The 24540-nt window shown below is 39.2% G+C and overlaps 1 protein-coding gene across 6 annotated transcripts in view; it reads left to right on the top strand.

Moving 5' to 3' along the window:
- NEK1 (NIMA related kinase 1) overlaps nucleotides 1-24540 on the top strand; it is a 157039-nt gene that overhangs the window by 108649 nt on the left and 23850 nt on the right. For all 6 annotated transcript variants that reach the window (XM_084625385.1, XM_084625384.1, XM_084625386.1 and 3 more), the window contains 8 exons: nucleotides 1967-2032; nucleotides 2130-2352; nucleotides 8232-8384; nucleotides 11003-11185; nucleotides 11668-11794; nucleotides 13138-13241; nucleotides 16153-16370; nucleotides 24041-24195. In XM_084625385.1, coding sequence (XP_084481511.1) covers nucleotides 1967-2032; nucleotides 2130-2352; nucleotides 8232-8384; nucleotides 11003-11185; nucleotides 11668-11794; nucleotides 13138-13241; nucleotides 16153-16370; nucleotides 24041-24195 — 1229 coding nt within the window. The remainder of the gene's footprint in view (nucleotides 1-1966; nucleotides 2033-2129; nucleotides 2353-8231; nucleotides 8385-11002; nucleotides 11186-11667; nucleotides 11795-13137; nucleotides 13242-16152; nucleotides 16371-24040; nucleotides 24196-24540) is intronic.

Genomic DNA, 24540 nt, shown 5'->3' with positions numbered 1-24540 from the left:
CTGTAAGTGTAAACCAACTTGTTTCTCTTAGCGATTGGCTGAACAAGAAGTAGGACTGCGTGGACTGGTAGGTGCTAAAGTTTTACTTGGCGCTAAAGTTTTACTTGGTTTTGTTTTTTGAGTGCAGTTATGTAACAAAATCCCTACATTTGTAAGTTGTACTTTTATGATAAAGAGATTGCTCTACAGTACTTATATGAGGTGAATTGAAAAATACTATTTCTTTTATCATTTTACAGTGCAAATATTTGTGATAAAAAATAATATAAAGTGAGCATTGTACACTTCGTATTCTGTGTTGTAATTGAAATAGATATATTTGAAAATGTAGAAAAACATAAAAAATATTTAATACATTTCAATTGGTATTCTATTCAACAGTGCGCAATTAATTTTTTAATGTCAGTTCATTTTTTGTTAATAGTGTGAGTTAAATGCGATTAATTGACAGTCCTAATTTAAATTATTATTGTGCCTATATTTCAGTCATTGTAGTAGCTTAAAAAACGGTCTCATCAAACTTGACAATGATTTGCTCTTCCACGTCAATAGATAATTTTATTCAGTGGCACATTTGATCCTCAAAAATATCCTCCCAAAAAACACCCTAATTTAATATCCAATTTTTTTGTGATAACCCTAAATCTTTTCTCTTGTTGCTTAGTAACTGTTGGCAGGACTTACATTTTACCTTACAAGAATTCTGTTTTCATTACATCATTCAGTTGCTTATTTCCTTCCACGTCTCTCAACTTTTAAACATGTTAAGTCAGATAAATTCATGCAGTGATGTTTGGTAATGCTTATCACTCACTTGCAATATTAATGAATAGTTGTCACATTTACGATAGCAAGAAACAATCATTTAGTGAAATCAGTACTCTGAATTCTGAAAAATAAGCTTCCTGAGTTTATATAGAACCTTATTATCACATATCTCACTTACATTCCAGGATTTTCTGTATTCTAGCAAACCATACTCCTTAGTGGTACACAGTACCATTCATTTGTCTCTCTTCAACATTCATTGGCCGCTGATTCTACCCAATAGCAGTCGCCTTTTTCCACCCACTCTTTTTTCCCCTTTAGAAAGCTGTGTAATTTTCTTCTTCCTTGTTGCCATAAGCTGAACTTTGATGTTATCACTTGCCTTTCAGTTTATTCTAAAAAATTTTGATTTCATAGATTGAAATTAGTGTGTAAAGTTTCTAATGCCAAAACCTTTCGAATGTTTAAGCTCCTATATGTTTCTGTGTGACATAAAAGTTCAAAAATACTTGATAAAAATCTCAATGTAGCCATAAATAAGGGGCCACCATAAACTGGTGTTACATAGTTGCCAACATAATAGCATTTATACTTTTTTGAAAAAATTGTGGATCCATTTTTTCTCCTCCTCCTCGATCTGGATGACTACTTTTGATACTACTGATTACTTTGTGCTCAAATATTGAGAAGATGATGTTTCTCTCATTCTTCTCCCTACTTAAATCCAACCACTCTAGCCACTCAATTTTTATTTGTAATGAAGATTTTATGTCTTCCCTTCCCTTTTCCTTTTTGTGTAGGCGTATCTTAACTCTTTCCTTGCCCATTTTCTGTTCTTTCAAGAGTTACTCAGTCTTAACTTCAGGCATAAATGTGAGTGTTCATAGTGCCCTACTTTATCTCCCCTGGTTTATGTTCTGATCCTTCTTTTTACTGTCTGCTTATGCAGACTCTTAGCTTTTTAACTTTTAACTTCCAGGTACTGAATGTTTCAAAGACAAAATTGGTCCTAGAAATTCTCTGAGTGAAGCTACATAATAAAAATATTGTACAAAAATGAAAAGAGTGAACAGTTATCAATGGAGAGATTTTTAGAAAGATTTTCTTCTTCCTTCACCTAGTACAGATTATAAATATTCTAAAGATATTTTTCTGGCTTGCATTCTTGCATTGAATTTCATGCTTCCTGGATCTACAGGATGAAAATACAACTGCTACCCAGGAAACCACAGAAGAAACAAAGAAGGCAGATCTTGCTGTGCAAGTAAATCAAATTATATTTGGTTTTATTTGATTTTTTCCTGTTCCTTTCTCTTCAGAATTTAGAATAATTTAACCGGTATACTTTTGTCCTTTTTCAGAATAAAAGAGAAATACTAAGAAGATTGAATCAAAATCTTAAAACACAGGACGATGTAAAAGGAATAAAGGAGCCTAAAGACACCTGTGAGGCAGCTATCGCTGAAGAGAGTAAAGAAGAATATCCACTTCTAGTAGATCGCAAGAAATGGGAGGTGGCAGCAGCTGAGTTGGTGGTTCCTCTTGCACAGCTAACTATGGAAGAATCATTTTTGGGGACAGAGAGTAAGCAAGCTTTCTGCTTTGCCTACCTGAGCATTTCCATCATTGATACCTAGGTGCCAATCTGTTGTGTATGGTATCAATTCACTAGATCAATTCTCCTAATCTTAACCCTTTCACTATCTAAATGGTTACTCTGCCTCTGTCCAAGTTCTTCAAAGTCTTCAAGATGACTATGTTCTAGGGCTGTCAAGTGATTTAAATCGCGCAATTAATTGTGCTGTTAAACAACAATAGAATACCATTTATTTAAATATTTTTGGATGTTTTCTACTTTTTAAAATATATTGATTTCAATTACAACACAGTATAAAGTATACAGTGCTCGCTTTATATTTATTTTTGATTACAAACATTTGCACTGTAAAAAAGAGAATAAATAGTATTTTTCAATTCACCTAATACAAGTTCAGTAGTGCAATCTCTTTATCATTAAAGTTGAACTTACAAATGTAGAATTATGTACAAAAAACGTTCCTTCAAAAATAAAACAATGTAAAACTTTAGAGCCTACAAGTCTACTTCTTGCTCAACCAATCGCTCAGACAAACAAGTTGGGTTAGGATTTGCAAGAGATAATGCTGCCTGCTTCTTGTTTACAATGTCACCTGAAAGTGAGAACAGGCATTCACATGGCACTGTTGTAGCTGGTGTTGCAAGATATTTACGTGCCAAATGCTGGGTTCTGCTCGCTAACAATCCAGAGCAGACTGATGCATGTTCATTTTCATCATCTGAGTCAGATGCCTCCAGCAGAAGGTTGATTTTCTTTTTTGGTGGTTCAGGTTTTGTAGTTTCTGCATCAGAGTGTTGCTCTTTTAAGGCTTCCGAAAGCATGCTCCACACCTTGTCCCTCTCAAATTTTGGATGGCACTTCAGATTCTTAAACTTTGGGTCAAGTGCTGAAGCTATTTTTAGACATCTCAGATCGGTACCTTCTTTGCATTTTGTCTAAATCTGTGTAGAAATAACATACGCTGGGTCATCATCTGAGACTGCTATAACATGAAATATATGGCAGAATGCGAGTAAAACAGAACAGGAGATGTATACAATTCTCCCCCAAGGAGTTCATTCACAAATTTAATTAATGCATTATTTTTTTTTAAATGAGTGTCATCAGCATGGAAGCATGTCCTCTGGAACAATGGCTGAAGCATGAACAGGCATATGAATCTTTAGTGCATCTGGCAGGTAAATATCTTGTGACGCCAGCTACAACAGTGCCATGCGAGCACCTGTTCTCATTTTCTGGTGATGTTGTAAACAAGAAGCAGGCAGCAATATCTCCCGTATATGTAAACAAATTTGTTTGTCTTAGCTATTGACTGAATAAGAAGTAGGACTGCATGGACTTGTAGGCTTTAAAGTTTTCCATTGTTTTGTTTATAAGTGCAGTTATGTTTAAAAAAATAAAAAATAAAAATAATCTACATTTGTAAGTTACACTTTTATGATTGCACTACAGTACTTGTATTTTTCAATTCACCTCATACTATTTCCTTTATCATTTTTACAGTGCAAATATTAGTAATTAAAAATAATATAAAGTGAGCACTGTACACTTTTTGTGTTCTGTGGTTGTAATAGAAATCAATATATTGGAAAATGTAGAAAAACTTCCAAAAATATTTAATAAATTTCAATTTAGTATTCTATTGTTTAACAGTGATTAATCGTGGTTAACCCACACAATTAACATCCCTACTGTGTTCTATTTTGGTTAAGAATTGATGTACGAGTCAAGGGATTAACTAGTTTTACTGAGCTGGCCTCAAAGGGGTTAAGTTCTACTGCTAGAACAAATAGTTAACTGAGCTTGAGTGTTTGTATAAAGTTATGCTGACTAACTCCCATTCCAGATTATCACTACAAGAATCTTTTTACACATTTATTAATCACACATAAGAAGGTAAAGCAGTTAAGGCATTTAAAATTTAAAAAGTGAAACAAAACCTCACCATTAAAATGTCCATGGTACCCTTTCCATTTTAGATGGTATTAAAAGCCTTTGTTAGGAAAAAGAATCAGTCATAGGATGACTTGTTGCTGAGATCTGAACCGGTTTCTTTTGAGGACAAGACAAAAAAATTACAGAAGGAAAGAAACAATATCAAAGATACGACAGAGATACAGTTACTGTCTTTTTCACTTGCATTTCAGCTGCTGGAAAATTTTCAGGCAAAACTCTTGCTTTTTTACGTATCTGGCTAAAGCATTATTTTTAATTTGTCTCCTTGATCACATTTTTGTTTTTGGAGGGGGGTGAGGCATATATTAGCAGAAACCTTCAGTTTGTATCCCAGATGTTCAGTTGTTTAGTATTTAACCCAGTGAAGCTGGTGATGTCATCTGGCTTCCTTCTTCAGTGTGTTTAGAATATCTTTCAGGATCAGGAGAACAGTGTAATGGCAAATTCCTGGGTCCCAGTATATGATGGTGAAGTATATTTCCTCCCGTTGTTCCTTCTCAAATAAGCTACCAAATACACCCAAAAAACCCAATTTCATTCCATTAAAACTGATCATCTGGTGGTCTCATGTACAGGCACTTATTTTCACTTTAATATCATATTGGCCCTGTTTCTATAGCATGCTTCGACTTTACTCAATGTTTCCTCATTATAGATTTTAGTTTATATCATTTGACTCTAATCTGTGATCATTTTTATAAAACCATTTATATACTGATCGCTATGGCCTCTTTGTTACCTTTTTAGTTCCACCTCTTTGGACCAGCTAAAATTCTAGCCCAGAGTATCAGTCTCCACAGAAGTAAACTATCATTCTTCTTTGAGTGTTTTCTCATATCCATTCCATGCTAGGCGTGTGCGTGTGCACTGCGTGCAGAGTTGCTGGACATTTTTTCCCTTAGTGCTATCTGTAGGACTGGCTCTAGCACTCCTTGGAGCTGCACGCACATGCACCAGTATAAGGGGCTCTGCCCCCGCTCAGTTCCTTTTTACCGCCCATGATGGTTGCTTGGAGTGATCCTTCCTGCTCTGGCAAGGCTTCCTTCTCAGTGGTTTGGACTTTTGTCATATATTATATAGTTATTGTAGATAGTTCTTACTACTGCTAGTATGGATAGTGGTCCCTGTCATTGAGGGACTTTCGCCCCTAGGGCTGGGCATGTCCCAGTCCCCAGACTTCAAGCTGTGTACTGGCTCCAGCAAGCCCATGCCTGTGAGTGACCCACACTCTAGCTGTCTAAAGTGCCTCAGGAAAACTCATGTTAAAGAGAAGTGCCAGATATGCATGTGCTTCAAACATGCTTTCAAAAAGATAGAAACATTTGTCTGAAGGCCTTCCTCATGGAGGCAGCCTTCAAACCAGCCTCAGAGCTGAGCCGCTCCGAATCGGCGCCAAGCAGTTCAGCTTCTGTGTGAAGCGCTCCATTGGTTCCGTGCTCCTCCTGGCACCATTCTCCATCCGTGGTGCCAAAGAAGCAGCATAAGAAACAGCTTCACCCGAACCTCACCTCCCTGCACCTGACAGCATGGGTCCTTCGTGGCTGAAACCTGAAGAGCAGGCCTGCTTGGAACAGGGTTATGACGAGTCTTGCTGGGTAGCAGAAAGCCTGCCACCAGGGCCACCTACTTGGCTACTTGTTGGGCCTCCAAATGGAATCTTTCTCCATCCCAGTCTTCTCTGCAGTCTGTCTTGGACTATCTGCTTCACCTAAAACATCAAGGTCTGGCTCTCTCATGTAGTAAGGTTCACTTGGCAATCATTTCTGCCTTCCACCCTCCAGTGCAGGGCAGATCAGTGTTCTCCCATGAGATGACAGTCAGGTTTCTCAAGGGCCTGGAAAGACTATACCCTCAGGTTCATGAACTGATTTCCACAATGGGACTTAAACCTGGTCCTGTTAAAGCTCACGGGACCTCACTTTGAGCTGTTAGCATCTTGTTCCATACTGCTTCTCTCTTGGAAGGTTGCCTTCCTTGTGGTGATCACCTCAGCCAGAAGGTCTCTGAAATCAAAGCCCTGTTGTCAGAACCCCTTTATGTGGTGGTCTTCAAGGACAAGGTCCAGCTGCTCCCCCATCCAGCCTTCCTACCAAAGGTGGTGTCCAATTCCACAACAACCAGGACATTTTTCTTCCGGTCATCTTTCTGAAACCTCACAAGACCACCGAGGAGCGCTGGTTCCATACACTAGACATTTAGCAGGCCCTAGTCTTCTATGTCGAGAGGACTAAGCCCTTCTGCAAATCTACACAACTCTTTATAGCAGTAGCAGAAAGGATGAGAGGGCTGCTGATGTCATCCAAAAGAATCTTGTCCTGGATATCCACCTGTATCTGGGCTTGTTACAAGCAGGCGAAGGCTCCTCCTCCAGCCATCGTGACTGCTCATTCCACAAGAGCTTAGGCTTCATCAGCAGCATTCCTGTCACATGTACCAGTCCATGACGTCTGCAGAGCTACAATATGGTCGTCGGTCCATACCTTTGCATCCCACTACACCATCACCCAGCAGGCCCCTGACGATGCCAGTTTTGGAAGAGTGGTGTTGCAGTGAGCACATCCATAAACTCTGAGCCGACCTCCAAGGAGTACTGCTTGAGTCACCTATCATGGAATGGACATGAGCAAGCACTCAAAGGAAAAACAGTTACTTATCTTTCGTAACTGTTGTTCTTCGAGATGTGTTGCTCTTACCCATTCCATGACCCACCCTCCTATCCCTCTGTTGGAGTTATCAGGGAGAAGGAACTGAGATGGTGCAGAGCCGGCGGTGCTCCTTATACCGGTGCATATGTGCACGGGTTCAGGGGGTGCTAGAGCCCGTCTGAGGGATACCACTAAGGGGAAAATCTCTGGCAACTGTGCACGCGGCACACACATACCTAGCATGGAATGGACATGAGCAACACATCTTGAAGAACAATAGTTATGAAAGATTAGTAACCATTATTTCTTCTGATGGGTGTATGCCATCTCAAAAGTACTAGAAGATATAATGGGAGAGATTTTTCAATTTAGATTTATTACTTTTATTTTAGTTTATGTTGGACCCTTTCTCAGTTTAAGCTTGATAGAATTCTTGATATTGTTGTTCAAGCTTAATACTCTGAAATTTTGTCTTCTCCACGTCTGATAGTCTTAAAAAGTGGGAGTTCCCCTTCTCCCTAGCAACTGATCTTTTGGCTCTAAACTAAAATGCAGGACTGCTGTTCAGGAAGGATGTTGCAAAACCCTCTGCTTTTAAGCATGCATAAAATGGGAAGCTCAAAGTCTCCCTTTGCAGCAGAACCTTTCAAAGGAATTTTTAAAAATTTAAACTGAGTTTATCTAGTTTTCTTTATTCTGTTGGGTGCATTTCTCAGAATTATTTTCAAATATATATATTTTTGGAGAGTTTTGAGGGCTTCTGAGGCAGCACCTTCCTTTGCCCGCCCTTTCCCTCCCAATCCTTCCTTCTGAAATGGCAGACGCAGTCAGCAAAATAAGGGTAAGAAATGTTGCTATTGTCCCTTCCTTCCCCAAAAGACAAGTTCTTTGATGCAAAGGTGAAGTTCTTGGTATGAAGTCAGGTCTGCACAAGCCTGTTGAAAAGGCTGGGGAAAATTCCCCTCTTTGTGTGGCTTACCCACATTGCCTCAGGTACTAAAAACTAACAAACAAAAAAGACGCACCACCTCCTTCTCACTAAAACATATTGGTGGGTCTGCTGCTGTTATGATTAAGTGGAAATTACAGGGGAAACTTCTGAAGCTGGTGCCCAGAGAGTTTTCTGACTTTTTAGATTTAATCAGGGATCTATCTTTGCAGGCTTGTGTGTTCAAAATAAAAAGCAATAGACATAGTCGTTCCTTGATTTTATAGGATTGTGAACAACGATGATAAACAGATTTGTTCTTCATGATTCCCAACAGGGCAGACCATGGGGGAGGTAATTAAACTAGATGTTGGTGAGCCCCAGAGAAAAGTTTGGGGCAAAAGCCCTACTGATTCAGTTTTGAAGATACTGGGGGAAGCAGAGCTACAGCTTCAAACTGAATTACTGGAGGAAATAATTATCACAAATGGTAAGCAGGAATTGGGGGTTGTCTGAACTGCAGGGTTAGAAAATTACCTTGCGTAGAGCTTATGAGAGTAATGTTTTTTTTCCTGTTGAACTTCTTATCACAATATAATATCATGATTTGGCTAGTTCTTCAAGTGATGGTCCCTACTGTATTACGCTGAGGGTTCGCATGCACCTGGAATCAGAGAATTTGAAAAGTGTCTTGATCTGCACATATGCCTGGATCACCTTGTGCTTCTGTCCAGGGCAATAAAGGGTGGGGCAGATTGACTTAATCTACAGTTCCTTCTCCGCAGTGCATGGTCTGGGTCAAAAGTTTGTGTGCTTGTCTCTGACATACTTGTAAAAGATGGTTGTCAATAGTTTTAGTGATTTTTTTTTTATATATATATATAGCAGTTTTGTTTTCTTTGTAGTTTTAAGAGTTAATAGTTTTAGTTATTGTTTTAGATAAACTTTGGGCTTCAGATTCTATTCCTCCTGTCCATGATCCTTCTTGGTCAGCGGTGACCACCAGTGCTGTCTCTACTGCCTGGGAGAAGATCATATCCGTCTCCAGGTGCAGTATTTGCTAGTCCTTGCTCAGTTGTGCCTGAGAAGGCTGGGCACTTAGCCTCCAGAAGCATCTCATGGAGCTCGCCATGAGAGCACATTCAGAGCTAAGCCAGAGGAACCCCCCCCCCCCCAATACATTGGTCTGATTCAGCAAGGAGCATGCTTCCGGCTACTATGGCTGACCCCAGTGCTGGTGTAACCACCCCCGAGACCTCAGGGTGGGACCTAGCTGGGAAATAAGGAAGCATGGGATTAAGTTTTCCTCCAACTCAAAGAAGATGGACACTCCATCCATTAGCTCAGCCCAAGGGGATGGAGTACTTTCTGAATCTCTCAGGCACGAGAAAAAGACCCATAAACGATGAGATCCAGTGGTTCCAGGTGGTACTGATGATTCATTGCCATCTCTGGCACCCCCATAAGATGTGGATGAACAGACACTAGTTTCAAATTCTCTGACTCCAGGTGCATGGTGTGCATGCATAACCCTCAGTGGAATGCAGACAAGGAACACACAAATCTAAGAACTTCCAGTTACAGGTAAGTAACTGTCACTAATTTTTCAGGTAGGATCTTAATTAACAAGACAGTAAGTCCGCTATTCAGCAGAATTCTTTTCAGCAGCTGTTGCTCACTTGCTTTTGTGCTGAGGACTCCTTCCTAGCAATAGGAACTTATTCTGTTCCTGTTTGTTCCTTCCTCTTCTTCTTCCTCATTCCCACTCTCATATATCAATTGTGATAAATACAAAGAAACAAAATTAAACTTGATAAAGAAACAGGATGCTAAAAAGGACTGTGAAAGGCAGGAAATTTAATTTTATTGAAGCAAATTTGAAGTTGCTTCAAAATAATATTAGAATATCTGGACCTGTGGGTTTTGTTGTTTGTTTCAATGAATAGCTTCCACTGGACAAATAAATTTATTATTTAGCTCCATAATCTTCTTGTCTGTGTTAATTCAGGAGTAGACATCTGGCAAGGTGGAATCGTTTGGACAAAAAAATAGGAGTCATTCTTTAAAACCAGTGTCTTGGCACACTTGTGGTCTGATATTAGATAAACATATTGAGCTCCTCACCTATCAATCCTGGCACTTTCAAAGCAGCTATCTCTGATAGGATTAATATCTTTCCCCTGTGTTCTTTGGCCTCTCTTTATTTTATTTCCTCCCCCTCCTCCCCCCGCCCCATGCTTCTGGTGTTTAAATGCCAGATGCTGTTAGTGTTTCAACATCTAATGTTAGTTTCTTTCCTTGTGATTCTCCACTGAGACAGTGGACCATGCTGTCCTGGCAGAGAGAGACAAACCAGTGTAATTGCACTGGGATTTTCAACTCTTAAACATAATCCCATGCTCTAAAACAAACTGAGTATGTCTAACTTTTTGGAATGGTACATTGGTGTACTAAGGTAGTAAAAGTTTAAAAAAATCTTAAGAATTAGGATTTGACAATAATTAACTGTCTGTCTTTTGCAGTTGTGCTGGGTAGATCATTAAATACCAATAGTTATTCTCACCTAATCAAGTAAACAGGAAATTCATTCAGCATAATGTTAAGGCACATAAATCATATCATCTTACATAAGTCATTTGTAATAATGTCAGTTTTGTGTCTTTTGTGATCTCTTTTCATCCTTTCAGGGATATGTGAACTCATGTATGTTTCCAACCTTTGTACACTTACATTTTCATAGATTAGGTAAAAAGATTCCTTTGGTAAAACTTGTAATACTGCAAAAGAATATTTTATATTAGTCTGAAGCATACAGACTTAAAAGAGCAAGACAGTTATTTTTATTATTTTATTTTTTATTTCCCTGCAATTATGAAAATAATAATAAATAAATAAACCTGTTACTATTTTTAAAGCATAGTAGATTCACCTTTCCTCTTCATGATTTTTTTAAAAAGTTTGTAAACATGTTTTCCTTACTCTTAGTATGTGTAGTTGCTTATATTTAAAAGGCTTATCAACTCTACAGTTTACCCTTTATCATTACCAAAACAGATAACGCTCACTTTTTAAAATTGTAGAATAAGTTTGTATTATTTGATACTATAGATCTTCCTGAAGAAGGTTCTCAGCCCTTAACCGTGAAAGAGAACAGTGAAGTAGAAATTGCTTGTATTGGAGAGAAATCTTCATCTCCAGTTGTTGGTATCATAGAATCTGAAAGGACAATACCAGAGGAGTCACAAACATTTGATGCCACCCAAGTGCTGTCCAGGCCTGTTGTGCTACATGGTATGATTTTCATTACTAATTCTAAAATAAACATTTTCTTAATCAGTAGGGAATTAAAAATAATGTAATTGATTTGTTACTTTTTTAAATAAAAAATTGCCAGAACTTTGATGTATACTAATACGTTAGTATGTCATATTACAGTTCTAGTATATTAAATGCCAAAAACTTGTAGACGATGTTACATTGAGATACTGGGGATAGAATTAAGGAAATGCTGAGTTTTCCTTGGAGGTGGCCTCTCCATATTCCCAATTGTGGGTTGGGCACCCTGGCACTGCTGCGCTTTGGGAACCTACTAGAAAGCAGTGCCTTTTGGGTCTGCAAAAGTGCCTTCTGTTAAAGTCCTAAAGTCACTGAACCTCCAAGAATGTAAATGTAACCTTTTCAGACAAGAAACACTTTTGTGAGGTGTTTTTTTTTTCATTTGAGCATCTGACTGTGATACTCTGTAGTTGTGATCTTTCTTTTATTTACTTTAGAGCTGGATGATTTGGAAGCAGAAATGTTGGAAGAAACTGAAAAAAATAAAAAGTGCAAAAGTGACCAACTTCTCATCACTGTTCATGATGTGTGGGTTAAAGAAAGGGAAACAATAACGGAGAATGAGTAAGTAACAATTTTCACTTTTTTTTTCTTGGGCACTGTCTGTACAGCCATTCGAAACAATAGCTAGCTTTTGACAGACTAGTACTTTAGATATGTCACTGAATTAAAATGTTCTACTTGGCTTTAGCTCTGATGCTTCTAATTGTCTTGTTAACGTGGGGTATATCTACTCTTGGATAAAAAACCCATCGCTGGCCTGGATCAGCTGACTCTGGCTCTGGGGCTCAAAAATTGCTGTGTGGACATTTGGGCTTGGGCTGGAGTCTATGCTCTGGGAGCTTGTGAGGGTGGAGGGTTCCAGAGCCGGAGCTCGAACATTCACAAGCAATTTTTAGCATGTGAGCCCGAATCAGCTGATCTGGCTAAGCTGCTGTCATGTCATGGGGCTTTTGTCCCTGTGTCAGAATGGATTGGATTTAAATCAGTGATTTAAATCACTAGTCAGGAAGAATCAATTTAATAATGGATTTCTACATAAAAGTGCATTCTTGTTGGTGGTTATAACCTTAATACATATTCTTCACAACTCAGAGATAGATATAGGTTCCATTTTTAGAAGGCACACACTATATACTTTTTTTAAGTGATTTATTTTGAAAACTTTTCAGATTAGTTTTACAGCTATATCAGACAATGAATGATTGTTTGGTTATTTCATTTACCAAAGGTAATTGAAGCAGCAATTTATGAAGTCATTGGGAGGTGAAGGATCTCCAGTTCAACAGGTTAATCATTAATATTTGGAGAGTTTTCTTTCCATGCTGTATTAGGAGGAAAACATCACCAGACAGACATTTAAATTGTTTTATTTAACTATTTCTCACCTCTATTTATTTATTTTATTTATTCGTTTAAAAATGTTTTTGCTGTTAACAAGCATGTTATCTCTGGAGACACAACTCGACTGTTCGAGAACTGCAAAACTAAGCATCTCTGATGGTATCTTCTAGGCTGAACACTGAGTCCCATTGGGTAGATAGAAAGATTAACCTAAACAATCTATACAGAAGCCCCTGGAATGCCATACGATTGGGTCCCTAATCCATGAACTATTGGAACTCATTTACAAAACTCTTCTTAAACATTACATGAATATATTGTCTCATACTATAGAATTAGAATTTATAATCCCTATTCCATGATGAGAGATCTTTGAGCTATCATGTATCTTCATTAAAAGTATCTTTAGATTGGTTTTTTCCTCAAAAAGCATTTTATCAAAAAAATCGAATTTAAATTAAAAAAATTGATTTTTATCCACCCTGCCCTGTGTAGACCTACCCTTGATGGCTGGCTGACATTCTCTGTAGATGAATTGCATTAATAGTGATTTTAAATTGCAGGCCCCTGGAAGATACTGCCTGTCAGAAAGATGGTGGTGGTGAAGAAGCAGCTTTGGAGAAGGAAATGCCGCAGAATGCGCAACCGCGTAATGAAGTTTCTGCTGGTCAGTGAGCAGACTCCTTTTTTTTTTTTTTTTTTTAAATAGTTGCCTTGGTTAGACAGTTTATGGGTATTACCTTTTAACTACAAAAGGCAAATCTGTTCTGTCCTATTGCCACTTTCACTCTGTAGTTCTAGAAAGTTCGTAAAGGCATTCTGCTGATAGATTAAGAAACCCAAATCTTGGACTTCCCAATCAAACTTTTTCTTCCCAAAAAAGTGCCGTTTTTCTTTTCAGTGATTTGATCACTGTACATTAGGTATTAGTAAAAGCACTGTTAATCTGAAGTTAGAAATATATATTTCTCTCTAGCTTGGATAACTACTAATAATTTCAAGTATTGCTAGCTGATTATAACCTTCCTTCTCTGTAGTTGCTAGAAGAATTTCTTCTACAAGGGTTCACCGGTGGTCTATGGAGTACTTCCGGGTGATCCACGGACTTTCTTTCATGTTGAAGTGGCTGTCCGTCTATGAGAATGACAGCCCTGTTAACTGTAATGCAGTCCAGGACTCTCTTGGGGTTTGCATTGCCTTTGTCCAACTAGTTTGAAAATCTCAAGCACCTTTCTTTCTCCTTGGGATTTGCTGCAGGTCGTCTTTTGTTAGGTGGTGGTGTTGCTGTAAATCAATTTTGCGGATGACACCAAAATTGGAAGAGTAGCAAATAAACAGGACAAAAGACTTCAACTGCATAGTGACTTAAAGAAATTGGTGCAGGAGGAATGTATAGACAACTAAGGGATATTCAGTATCATGAAATGTAAAGACTAAATCCAAACAAAGAGGAAGAAATAAATGGGTGGGTGAAAGGGGAATGTTAACAATCAGCTATGCCTGTAGCATTAAAGCAGGTTTTTATACCTGCTCTTCTTAATTTTCCTAATATTTTTTCATATAAGCAAACAAAAGAGTAGCCACAGAGAAGATGGTCACTTTAAGACCTTTATCTGAAGCAGTTGTTCCCATTTTGAAAAATGTTGAGGGGAAACTGCAGTGCCTGATTGATGCATACAAACCTATCCCTTGGCTGAACGATACACAAAGGGTATTATGCAATTCAGAGGTCTGCAGTGATATAGAGCTTCTTTACAGCCATGGGCTTATTTCTAATATGCTCTGTTAAAAATCTCACAAATTTAGGAGTCAACTTCCATTGACTTCAGTGGGAGTTTAGCATAAGCAAGGATTAAGACTGAGGATTGGGCCTCTTGAGAATTACAGAGTTAATTTGTCTTCCCTTATGTCCGAGTTGCTTCTTTGTTTCTTTCCCTCCATCAAATGAAGTTTGACCTTGTGCACTCAGTTCATCCATGCTGATCTGAGGTGGAGCTGTGCAGAGGCAGCAGTACTACATGGGGATTTTGGGCACTCTATACTTATATCAGTTTCCTGCTCCAGGGCATCCATCAGGGAGAACATGTTGAATGTGCAGACAAGGCTTCACAAGTTACATTACTGGAGGCTATCCAGTGCATCACTTGGATGCTCTTAAGCCATCCCCTACATGGCTAATGCCATCCATTCTTGGAGCATGACTGTCTAGATCTGGATTTCTAGTGTTAAGGTGGTGTGTATGTATCTTCTTCCACTGTGCTTTAGCATTCTGCTGAAAGCAGAATCCTCTGTCCTGGGTTATTTCAGCAGAAACTGGTAAACTCTTAGGGGGAGTGGAGGTTTCTGTTGCATTTTTCAAAAAAACAAACAACAAACCCAAAAAGTATTTAGGGTCTTTTTTAGTGGAGGTAGAGCAAGCAGATTTGGAAATATTTTGCTTGTATTTCTTCATCTAGTAAGCTGCTCAGGGAATTGGCCTGTCTTTTTAGTGTCTTCTGTGAAGCACAAGTACACTTAAACCACTATAAAATAATAAATAGTAATAATAATAATAAATAAAAAACCTTTGTAGATCCAGGATAGAGGAAGCTTTAAAGAAATTTTTTGCTCCTATGAAATTTAGGGCTCCAATTTATATGGTGCGCACATACATACAAAATACTGTAGTTTTAATACTAGTTCCAAATTTCCCATAATGGGTATTTGTCCTACAATATATTGCATGCAAGACTAAAACAGGACAAAGTAGAAATAAAACTATATCAGAATGACTGGACTGTGCTGCAACAGTTAATATTATTAAACAAATATGTTCCCACGATCGACACATTTTAGGGATGATTCAGTATCCCTGACATAAAATGAATACTTCAGAACATGTACAGTATTTTACATGATTGTTTCTATATTAAGATTTGTATTGTGAGAAAATACTCTGTCAACTAATTACATTTCTAAATTTCATCAGACTATATATATTTGACTTTTTGTGCTATAGGTTTTTAACATAATGTACAAGATTTTATATAGTAATTTACAAATGAAATGTGGCTAGTCAAAACTTTCTTGCAGTAATTCCTTATGGGAGCTTCTCTGTAATAAACTACAAGCAATATACCCTGCACAAATGTACCTTACACTAATGAAAATGAACCACCTTAGTTTTGTAAGATACAGTTAAACAGTGTGAAACCAAGTAAAAATATGACAGCAGAGTATATGTTGGCCATATACAAAGTAGTAGTTGACAACTTACACACAAGTTTCAAAAGCTGAATATTGATTAATAAAAATATTCATACTGCAACTTTGTAATATTTTGCATCTATTTTTTTAGAGGCCTTGGTAAATAAAGGAGGGGAGGAACCTGAATTGAATTTCCTAGCATAAACATTTTTGACCATTTATATTAAAACAAATAAAACAATATATTAAAGCAAGTGAATCTATAGAGATTAGTTGATATGCCTCTCTTTATGATATAATTGGACTATCCTAATTCAACCTTTGTTGCCATTTGCTTAGGGGTTTGGAATTTTTGTCTACATGGATTTGTAACATTTCTCTCTCCACCCCAGACACTTGTCTCAGTGACTCTATGCAACCTGAACCCTTTTTCCAGAAGGTGGCACAGCCACAAGCCGTACCAGCAGCCTCACCAGTTCTGTCAGCTCAGTCTTCACTGGAAGAGCCTTTTCCACCTCGTTCACGCTCTGTATCACCAGCAAAAAGTAAAGGCAAAAGTTCATTATTGATTGGGCTCTCTACTGGCCTGTTTGATGCAAACAATCCAAAGGCGAGTACACAGTAATGTTACCTTTTATTAAAATCAATCTTATCTTTTCCAGAGCTTGTCTACACTAGAAAGTTTTACTGGGAAAAGTTTTGCCAGTATATAGCTACAGACATAGCTATTTGAGAAGAGAGCATTCATATTTGGCTGCCATAGCTGGTGCAGTCTGTCCTCACAGCACCAGGTTACATCAGCTGGTTGTAGTACAGTGCATTCTAGTGTCCCCCACACCATTGGCCAGTGCACCACCTTTTGGGAAATTTCTTCAGTGTAATTTTCTCAGGGAATTGTGGGAGTTAATGTTCAAATGCCCTCTTGTCCATCCCAAAATCTGCTTCTTCACACTGGATTTTCAGTCTCTCACCTATGTCACTCGCAGAAGCTGCAGGTATTACTTTCCAGGTGTACATGGTGGTTCAGTGGTTGTGGCCCTGTGAAACGAGCACTGAGTGGTGGGATCGAATCATGGTGCAAACTGGGGATGACCAGTAGTGGCTGCAGAACATTTGGTTGTGGAAGGCCAGGTTCTTGGGTGAACTTGGTAAACAGCTCCCAGCCCTGCAGGGCAGACGCACCAAAACAAGAGCTGCGCCGGCAGTGGAGAAGTAGGTGGCAATCATTCTCTGGAAGCTTGTAACCTTAGATTGCTGTTAATCAGTGAGAAATCAGTTTGGTATTAATACAACATATCAGGCTGAGTCTTAGATTTTGTGAAAATAAATTATCTTTATTTATTAAGTAAGAACAAATAATATAACATGGAACTGGAAGCATTAAAAAATAATTTTATATTCACAAACTGCTCATCTTACCCTGTCTGTGTAGGTCTATCTTGAGCTTTTAATTTATTTACAAATATACATACATAGTGTGCCATGACTTGTCTGATGTCACCTCTCAGTACCAAATCTTGTTGAGTTACTGGGATGACTTCAGGAATCCTTCACCTTCTCTTAAGAGTATCTCCCCTCCAAAGCCCACCATGATCTGCCTTTGTGGGAAGTGTCTGGGGATAGGGACACCAAGCTGAGCTCTCTTCAGGTTCCCTCCTCAGAGGTCTAACTTCTCTTTAGTTAGCCCACTTCTCAGGTAAATCTAGCCAGACCTTCTGTCTGGCCCTCTGACTCCCAGTTCCCTGTGACTGCCCTGTTACAATTCCCAGATTGCCCTCTCTTGAAATCCACTCTCCAGCTGTCACTCTGACCAACCCCTCCAAAGGTTCCACTCCTGGTGGTGGTAACAGTCTTAGCAGTTCCTTCACACATACCCCTCCTGAGAGCTGAGGTTTCATGGTCCAAACACCTAGCCCCTGGACCCAGTGCTGACTTCCCCATACTTTTTGCATCCTTTTTAGACACCCCTTTGCAGAATTTCACCCTTATAGGCATCCTGGATTCATAGGTTAACTCTTCAGGGGCCTGAGGTAGGTTTAGCACATAACACACACATGTGCGCATATCCATATATAGGATTCTAAAACACCATTGCTCTTTATTGAGAGAAAGCACAAGAAAATACGTATCATTTAGAAAACAAAAAAACCCTGAATATATGTCCCTCACTGTAGCTTATCTTTTCTATGGGGGAGCCATCTGAGTTCAGGTAGGTAGAGTTCTCCCCTGCCTCATCAGGCTCCTGCAGCAGTTTCCCTGAGCTTGAGCTGGTGAAAAATGGTCAAAGATCCCTAAGTGGAACAGCCCCTGTTCTTTCATATCTTCCAGTCCCCTCAGTTAGGTGACTCCTTGATCAGCTTCCTCAGGTGATCAAACCCTTACAGGGTAACCTCTTCACTGACAAATGGTGGTTGTGGGTGGGAGCCAGCCTGTGGTCTAGGATGTTTTTATTTGAATTGAGGAGGTCCTGATTTAATGATCCTCTATTGTCAGCGCTACATCACTGCCCTTTGGAATGACGAGATGGGTGAGGTAATATTTTTTTTATTAGACCCACCCAACTTTTGTTGGCGAGAGAGACAAGCTTTTGAGCCACAGAGAGCTCTTCTTCAGATCTGGGAAAGATATTTAGAGCATCACAGCTAAATGCAAGGTGGAACAGATTGTTTAGCATAAGTAGTTATCACATATTCTAAGGGACCATTCAAGGTAGAGTGTCCTGTTAACACCTCTGCGGTCATAGGGAAAAAGAGGGGGTTAGTGGGTTGCAGATTGTTGTAATAAACCCTAAATCCAGTGTGTCTGTTCAGTCAATGATTTTTGGTGTCTAGCAGAGTTATGAATTTCAGCTCCCAGGCTCATTTTCTGAAAGTGTTGTTCCAGTTTCCTTTGAGGAGGAGTACTGATAGGTCCAGATATAGAGTGATTGCTTTGTGGAAAGTGTTCGCCCACAGGTGATAGGGTGTTTTTTGTCTTTTATCGTTTTCTTCTGTGAGTTCATTGAAGAGCTTAGTGATTGTCTGGTTTCACCCACATAGTTGAGACATTTAGGGCACTGGATGAGGTATACCACATGTTGTGATAGGCATGAGTAGGATCCATGGATTTTGAAAGGTGTGTTACGGGGGGTGTTGGTCATTGTAGCAGTGGAGATATGGCTGCAGGTTTTGCATCTGTTTTTCTGTCAGGGTCTGGTGCATCTTTGAGTTGGTCTGTGGGGAGCTTGCTTCGGTTGGGGGCAGGGGAGTTGTTTGAAGGCCAGTAGTGGGGGTTCAGGAAACATTTATTTCAGGATGGAGTTGAGTATGTCTTATAGTTGTTTGTTTGGTACTCCATATGGGTTCCAGTGTGGGGTGGTAGGTGTCAACTAGGGGGTCTGTGATTGGAGAGGGTTTTATTTCTTTATGGAAGCTGGTTCTTTTGCGGTATTTGGGTGGCCTGTTCCATGATGCAGTCTACTTTTCTGGTGGAGTCTTCTTGTTTGGCGAAGGTGGTTTTGAGTATGTTAAGGTATATATCCCGGAGGTTCTCCTCAGAGCATATTCTGTGGTATCTGAGTGCCTGGCTGTAGATAACTGATTTCTTGGGAGGATATGGGGTGGTTACTGGATCTGTGAAGGTAGATGTGGTGATCTGTGGGTTTCTTGCATATGGTTGTCTGTAGGATTCCATTATTGAAGCTGATGGTGTTGTCCAGGAAGTTTGTGCTAGTTTGGGAGTGTTCCAGAGAGAGTTTAATGGATAGCTGGTGATTGTTGAAGATGTGGTGGAACTCTATGAAGGCATTTACTCAGTCTGTCCAGAGTAGGAAAATATCATCGTGTCTTTGGTATGTCATTGGTTTTGTGGTTCGTTTGTTCAGAAATTCTTTTCCAAGGTGGTCCATAAAGAGATTGGCATATTGGGGACCCATCCTAGCACCCATGGCAATTTTTATGGTTTGGACAAAATGTTTGTTTGAATGTAAAATTGTTTTGGGGATGAAATGGATGAGTTTGGCAAAGTGTTTGGGGTGGATATTTGAGAGTTGTTCATTGTCTCAAATGGTCCCTTAGAATATGTGTTTAGCATAAGTACTGTAGTTAGCAATCTGTTCCACCTTGCATTTAGCTGTGACGCTTGGAGTACCTTTCCCAGACCTGAAGAAGAACTTTGTGGCTTGAAAATTTTTTCACCAACAGAAACTGGTCCAATAAAAGATATTACCTCACCCACCTTGTCTCTCTAATATCCTGGGACCAACATGGCTACAATTGCAATGCATATCCTTCAGAATGTCAGCTCAACATGGAGCTAAAAAGATAACAGAAAAGGCAAAGAGCTGCACATTCAAATGAAGTTGGCAGCCTGATGAAGAAACATACAGAGAATTCATAATCTCACCCAGAATCCACAAATTACACAGACAGGTTCCCCAAAATATCACAACAGTACTTCATGACAAACTGGAAGCAGGGACATTTTTTCCACTGGCAGTGGTGATCCTGCCAGATACATAGCTCATGAAGCTGCCAAAAGTCCAGCAAAGGCAGCCATTCAAGAAGTCTTACAGTTGCCTGGACTGTATGCTGTTGGCTTCTTCACAGTGATGGCCTCTCTCCCTCCAGGGATCCTTGGAGAGTGGGAAAGTGTTCTACCTTGGCTGGAGAAACAAGGCTGCTGTGCCTAGAAATGTCTGGGGAAAAGATCAATTAAAACTTTCTTGAAATCTTCAGTGAGATTGCCCAAGAGGACCAAAAAGCTGCACAGGCCAAAATAAACCAACAACCTTGCAAGTAGTGGAGGGTTTTGATTGCTGGGTATGTTGGCCAAACCAAGTCCCCTCTGAGCTAACCACACACTGTTTTTGTCTCTTTCCACAGCGTGCAAATCATGTGTTTTGGATTTTTAAACCAGTCAGTTACAATGTATGTTTTGCAAAATCATGTAGTCTGAAATCCCAATTATTGGTTTGCTTGCAAGTACTATTTTCTGTTTTAATTGTATGTATTCTATTTTATTTGTAAGCAGGTAGGCATTGTCCCAATATGTACTTTGAATGCTCAGGTATTGGTTTGTGTGTAGCTTACAATTGCTGGAATTTTTTTCTCCTGTTTGCAGTGTGTTTAATTTTATTTGGTTACATTGCCTGTGAAGGAATGTATTTCAAGATCATCAGGGCTATTTGCAAAGGTATTTATTTGGGAATGCTTTTTGGTTTCTCTCCTCCCCCGCCCGCCCATTTTCATTCTGTTGGTTTTGCCCAGTACTGCCAGTTCATGCTCTTAAAATAAACTGGTTACTTTAAAATATAATTCCTTTGTTACCTGCCTGCATGCAGTCAGCTACCATTTGAGGGGGTGGTGAAATGTATGGTGGTCTTGAGAAAGTGGTTCATTGGTTGGATGGCTTGTTTTTAAAGAGCCGCATAAATGGGAATAATAAATGTTGCCTTCCTGAGTCCTCTTACTCCATGATTAGTTTGCTCTCTGGGTGTCAGAGCGTCTGGCTCTCCGTTGGCTGCATACTGTCCATGTCCCCCCTGCATCATCCATGTCCCTCTCCTCAGTGAGCTCCTTTTTATTCTGCAGTTCTGAGGTGCCTTCCTCTGGAGCTCATGAGTGTCTGTCAATAATAGGATGGCATTGAGCTCCACATAATAACAGCAACTCTTGGGAGCAATGCCAGACTTTTTGTTGCTCTCCTTTGTGTCCTGGTAAGCCTGCTGTAGCTCCTTCCCATTTTCCTGGCATTGAAACTTGTCCCTGTTGCACCTAGCTTCCGTGTCTCCTTTGTAATATCAGCATGTACCTCTTTATTCCTGTGGGAATTCTGCAGCTGTGCCTGCACAACTGCTTCTCCCTAGAGACTGAGGAAATCTAGGACCTCTTTCCTGGACCTGGTAGTCGCTCACGCTTTAGTTGGAGTTTAACCAGAGCCATGCTTACATACTTGCAAAGATGAGGTAGCAGAAAAAGTGTTTCCAAATACAATGGGAATTTTAAATGATAGGGTGTTACCTGCTCAATTTAATGCACCCTGCCTATACGTTACCGAGGGCTCAAGGCGTGACCCAATCAATTTAGAACACCCTGCCTATATCATACCGAGGGCTCAAGGCGTGACCCAATCAATTTAGGCACCCCCACCCTTTCATTTTTGAGGGCTCAGGGTATAAGGCACCTATCCTTACCCACAGCGTTCAGGAAGAAAACTGGTCAATTTAAGCACCTGCCCTTTCCCTCGGGGCTCAGGGCTCTACGGGTCCGTGGAACCTTTTCACAGCGGAAGAGCCTTACACAGTTGTGCTCTAAACATCTATTTATTAGCAACACACACAGAATACATATACCAAGCAATTCTCTTATGCTCACCACTCCCAATATACAGACAAATTTCACCTGATGGCCAGTCAAGATTCATTCATCTGGGGGTTCCCGGCGATGCCTCTGCACGGCACAGTCGTGCAGAGGGGGTCGGAGTTCTAGCAGCTTGATGTTGCACTGCAATTGGGAAATGGTTCCCAAAAAGCTTTTGTTTTTCATTTACATTATATAGGTAAAACTAGCTCCCTCCTTCAAATTTATTAAACCTATCACGTATCAGAGGGGTAGCCATGTTAATCTGGATCTGTAAAAAGCGGCAAAGAGTCCTGTGCTGAAGAAGCGGGTATTCACCTGCGAAAGCTTTTGCTCCAGTACGTCTGTTAGTCTATAAGGTGCCACAGGTCTCTGTGCTACTTAAACCTATCACATTATCCCATGCTCCTCAATAACAAATTTTTTTCTTTTTTCTTTTTTTTTTTTTTTACCAATTATGCCCTGGCACCTATGTGTCCTCCTTCCTGCCCAAGTTATTTACATTTTATCTTTCATGCCCAAATTGTAACTTAGTTGTGACCGTCTCTATTTGTCCAGATGGTCAGCATAAAACGCTGGTCAGAGCTTATTTTACCATTTGTTGAGTCTTTCTGTATCCTCCCTAATTTCCCAGCCTCGGTGGTTATAACTCTTGTTAGGAACATTCCTGAGGTGGGGGGGAGGGTGCTTTATTAGCTGCAGAACATTCCTTTTTTCAATTGTAGTGGTGAACTCCAAGTTTCACCCAAGGCTGGTTTAATATTGTGGGTAAGGGGTGTGGGAAGTGTTGAACAGCTTTCAGGCCTACAAGGGCATATGCTTCTGGTCATTATGACTCCAGGGCAGCAGAGTTCTTTGATCAGAGTGGTTGCTTCTGTGGAAACAGTTAAATTGTGGGCTTGTTGCTAGAGTACTGTACTGCTGTCTACTTCAGCATTCACACTGGCATTGTGCTGATAGAACAGTACTTAAGTCCCTTGGGGAACTGGTTTAACTTCACCAGCAAAAGTTCAGGGTTTTGTCAGGAGGATTCAAAATTGTGTTAATATATTTCAAAGCTCAGAGATGCTGTTTTTCTGGTAAACTTCAAAGTGTAGGCCAGGTCTTAGTGTTGTTTTTCACCAAGAATGTGTATAATGTACAGTATGGTTTCTAGAATCCTAATGATCAGAACCGTATCCTTGTTTGAGCACAGAGCAAACAATTACTTTGTTCTATTTTTTTAAAAATTTCTGTTGAGGTAGAATCAGAGGGTGTTTTGTTTTGTTTTTAAAACAAATAAATATTCTTTGTTTACCACTAACATTCCAGAACACTGCTGTGGATGAGAACTTGTAAATGAAACTGACTTGAAATGTACTATGAAAAAAACTGAATTGACTTGTGTTCATTTCCTTTTCATCTCTCAGCTTAAACACTATAAATAGTGCAAAATAAACTGACATTTAAAAAATTATTTCAATTTTAATTATAGAAGGTGATTTTAATAAGTTAATTGAGATTTGTTTTGTAGAGGTGGTTTAAGATGGTAGTGATCTGATGATGACTTTTAGGAAATGTCTGTTCTTGAACTAATATATATGTATATATCATTTGTCCGATGTAATTCGTTTTTATCTCCGTAAAGTTCTTATTTTTTAAAAAGATAACTAGCAAGAGAATGAACAGTCTCTTATGTAAAAAGAATATAAATCAGTTTACATATGTTCTGAGTTTCTCAGACCCCCTCAACACTTAAAGTAAAAGGAACATTTTCCCATTTTAGTGGAAAGGCAAAACATGCAGTCTCATGTGTTCCATACTTAGTTTGCTAATTGTGTAGAGGTTTTTTTATATAATATTTTAAATAGGTATTCCTACTTTGATTTGATCTTTAATTTCCAGTTCTGTTTCTTGTTTGTTACTGAATATCCTAATCTGAAGTTTTTTGTGACCTTTTCAGATGTTAAGAACATGTTCACTCCCAGATCTTTCCAAGTTGTACAGAACACTAGTTGACGTTCCCATTGTAGCAGATGTACAACATCAAGACAATCTTGAAATAGAGGATATGGAAGATGAGCATGTCAAAGAAGGGCATTCTGATTCTGAAGACATGTAAGCATAATTTATTTATCAACTCTTGCAAAAAAAAAATAGAGATAATAAAGGCCTCTTAATTTAACTGAAATACACTAGAAAATAACTATTAACCTCATCCACGTATACTTCTATTTTATCTCTTTTATTGGACCAACTTCTGTTGGTGAAAGAGAGACGGTTTCGAGCTACACAGAGCTCTTCCTTTGGTCTGGAAAAGGTACTCAGAGTGTCACGCCTAAGTACCATGTGGAACAGATAGTTTAGCATAAGTAGTTAGCACATATTTTAAGGGACCGTTCGAGGCGAAGTGATCCTTGAATGGTCTCTTAAAATATGTGCTAACTACTTATGCTAAACTAT

Source organism: Lepidochelys olivacea (genome assembly GCF_965140295.1).
Source record: "Lepidochelys olivacea isolate rLepOli2 genome assembly, chromosome: 4".
NCBI classification, from domain to species: domain Eukaryota; kingdom Metazoa; phylum Chordata; order Testudines; family Cheloniidae; genus Lepidochelys; species Lepidochelys olivacea.
This window is presented reverse-complemented; position numbering and strand designations above follow the sequence as displayed.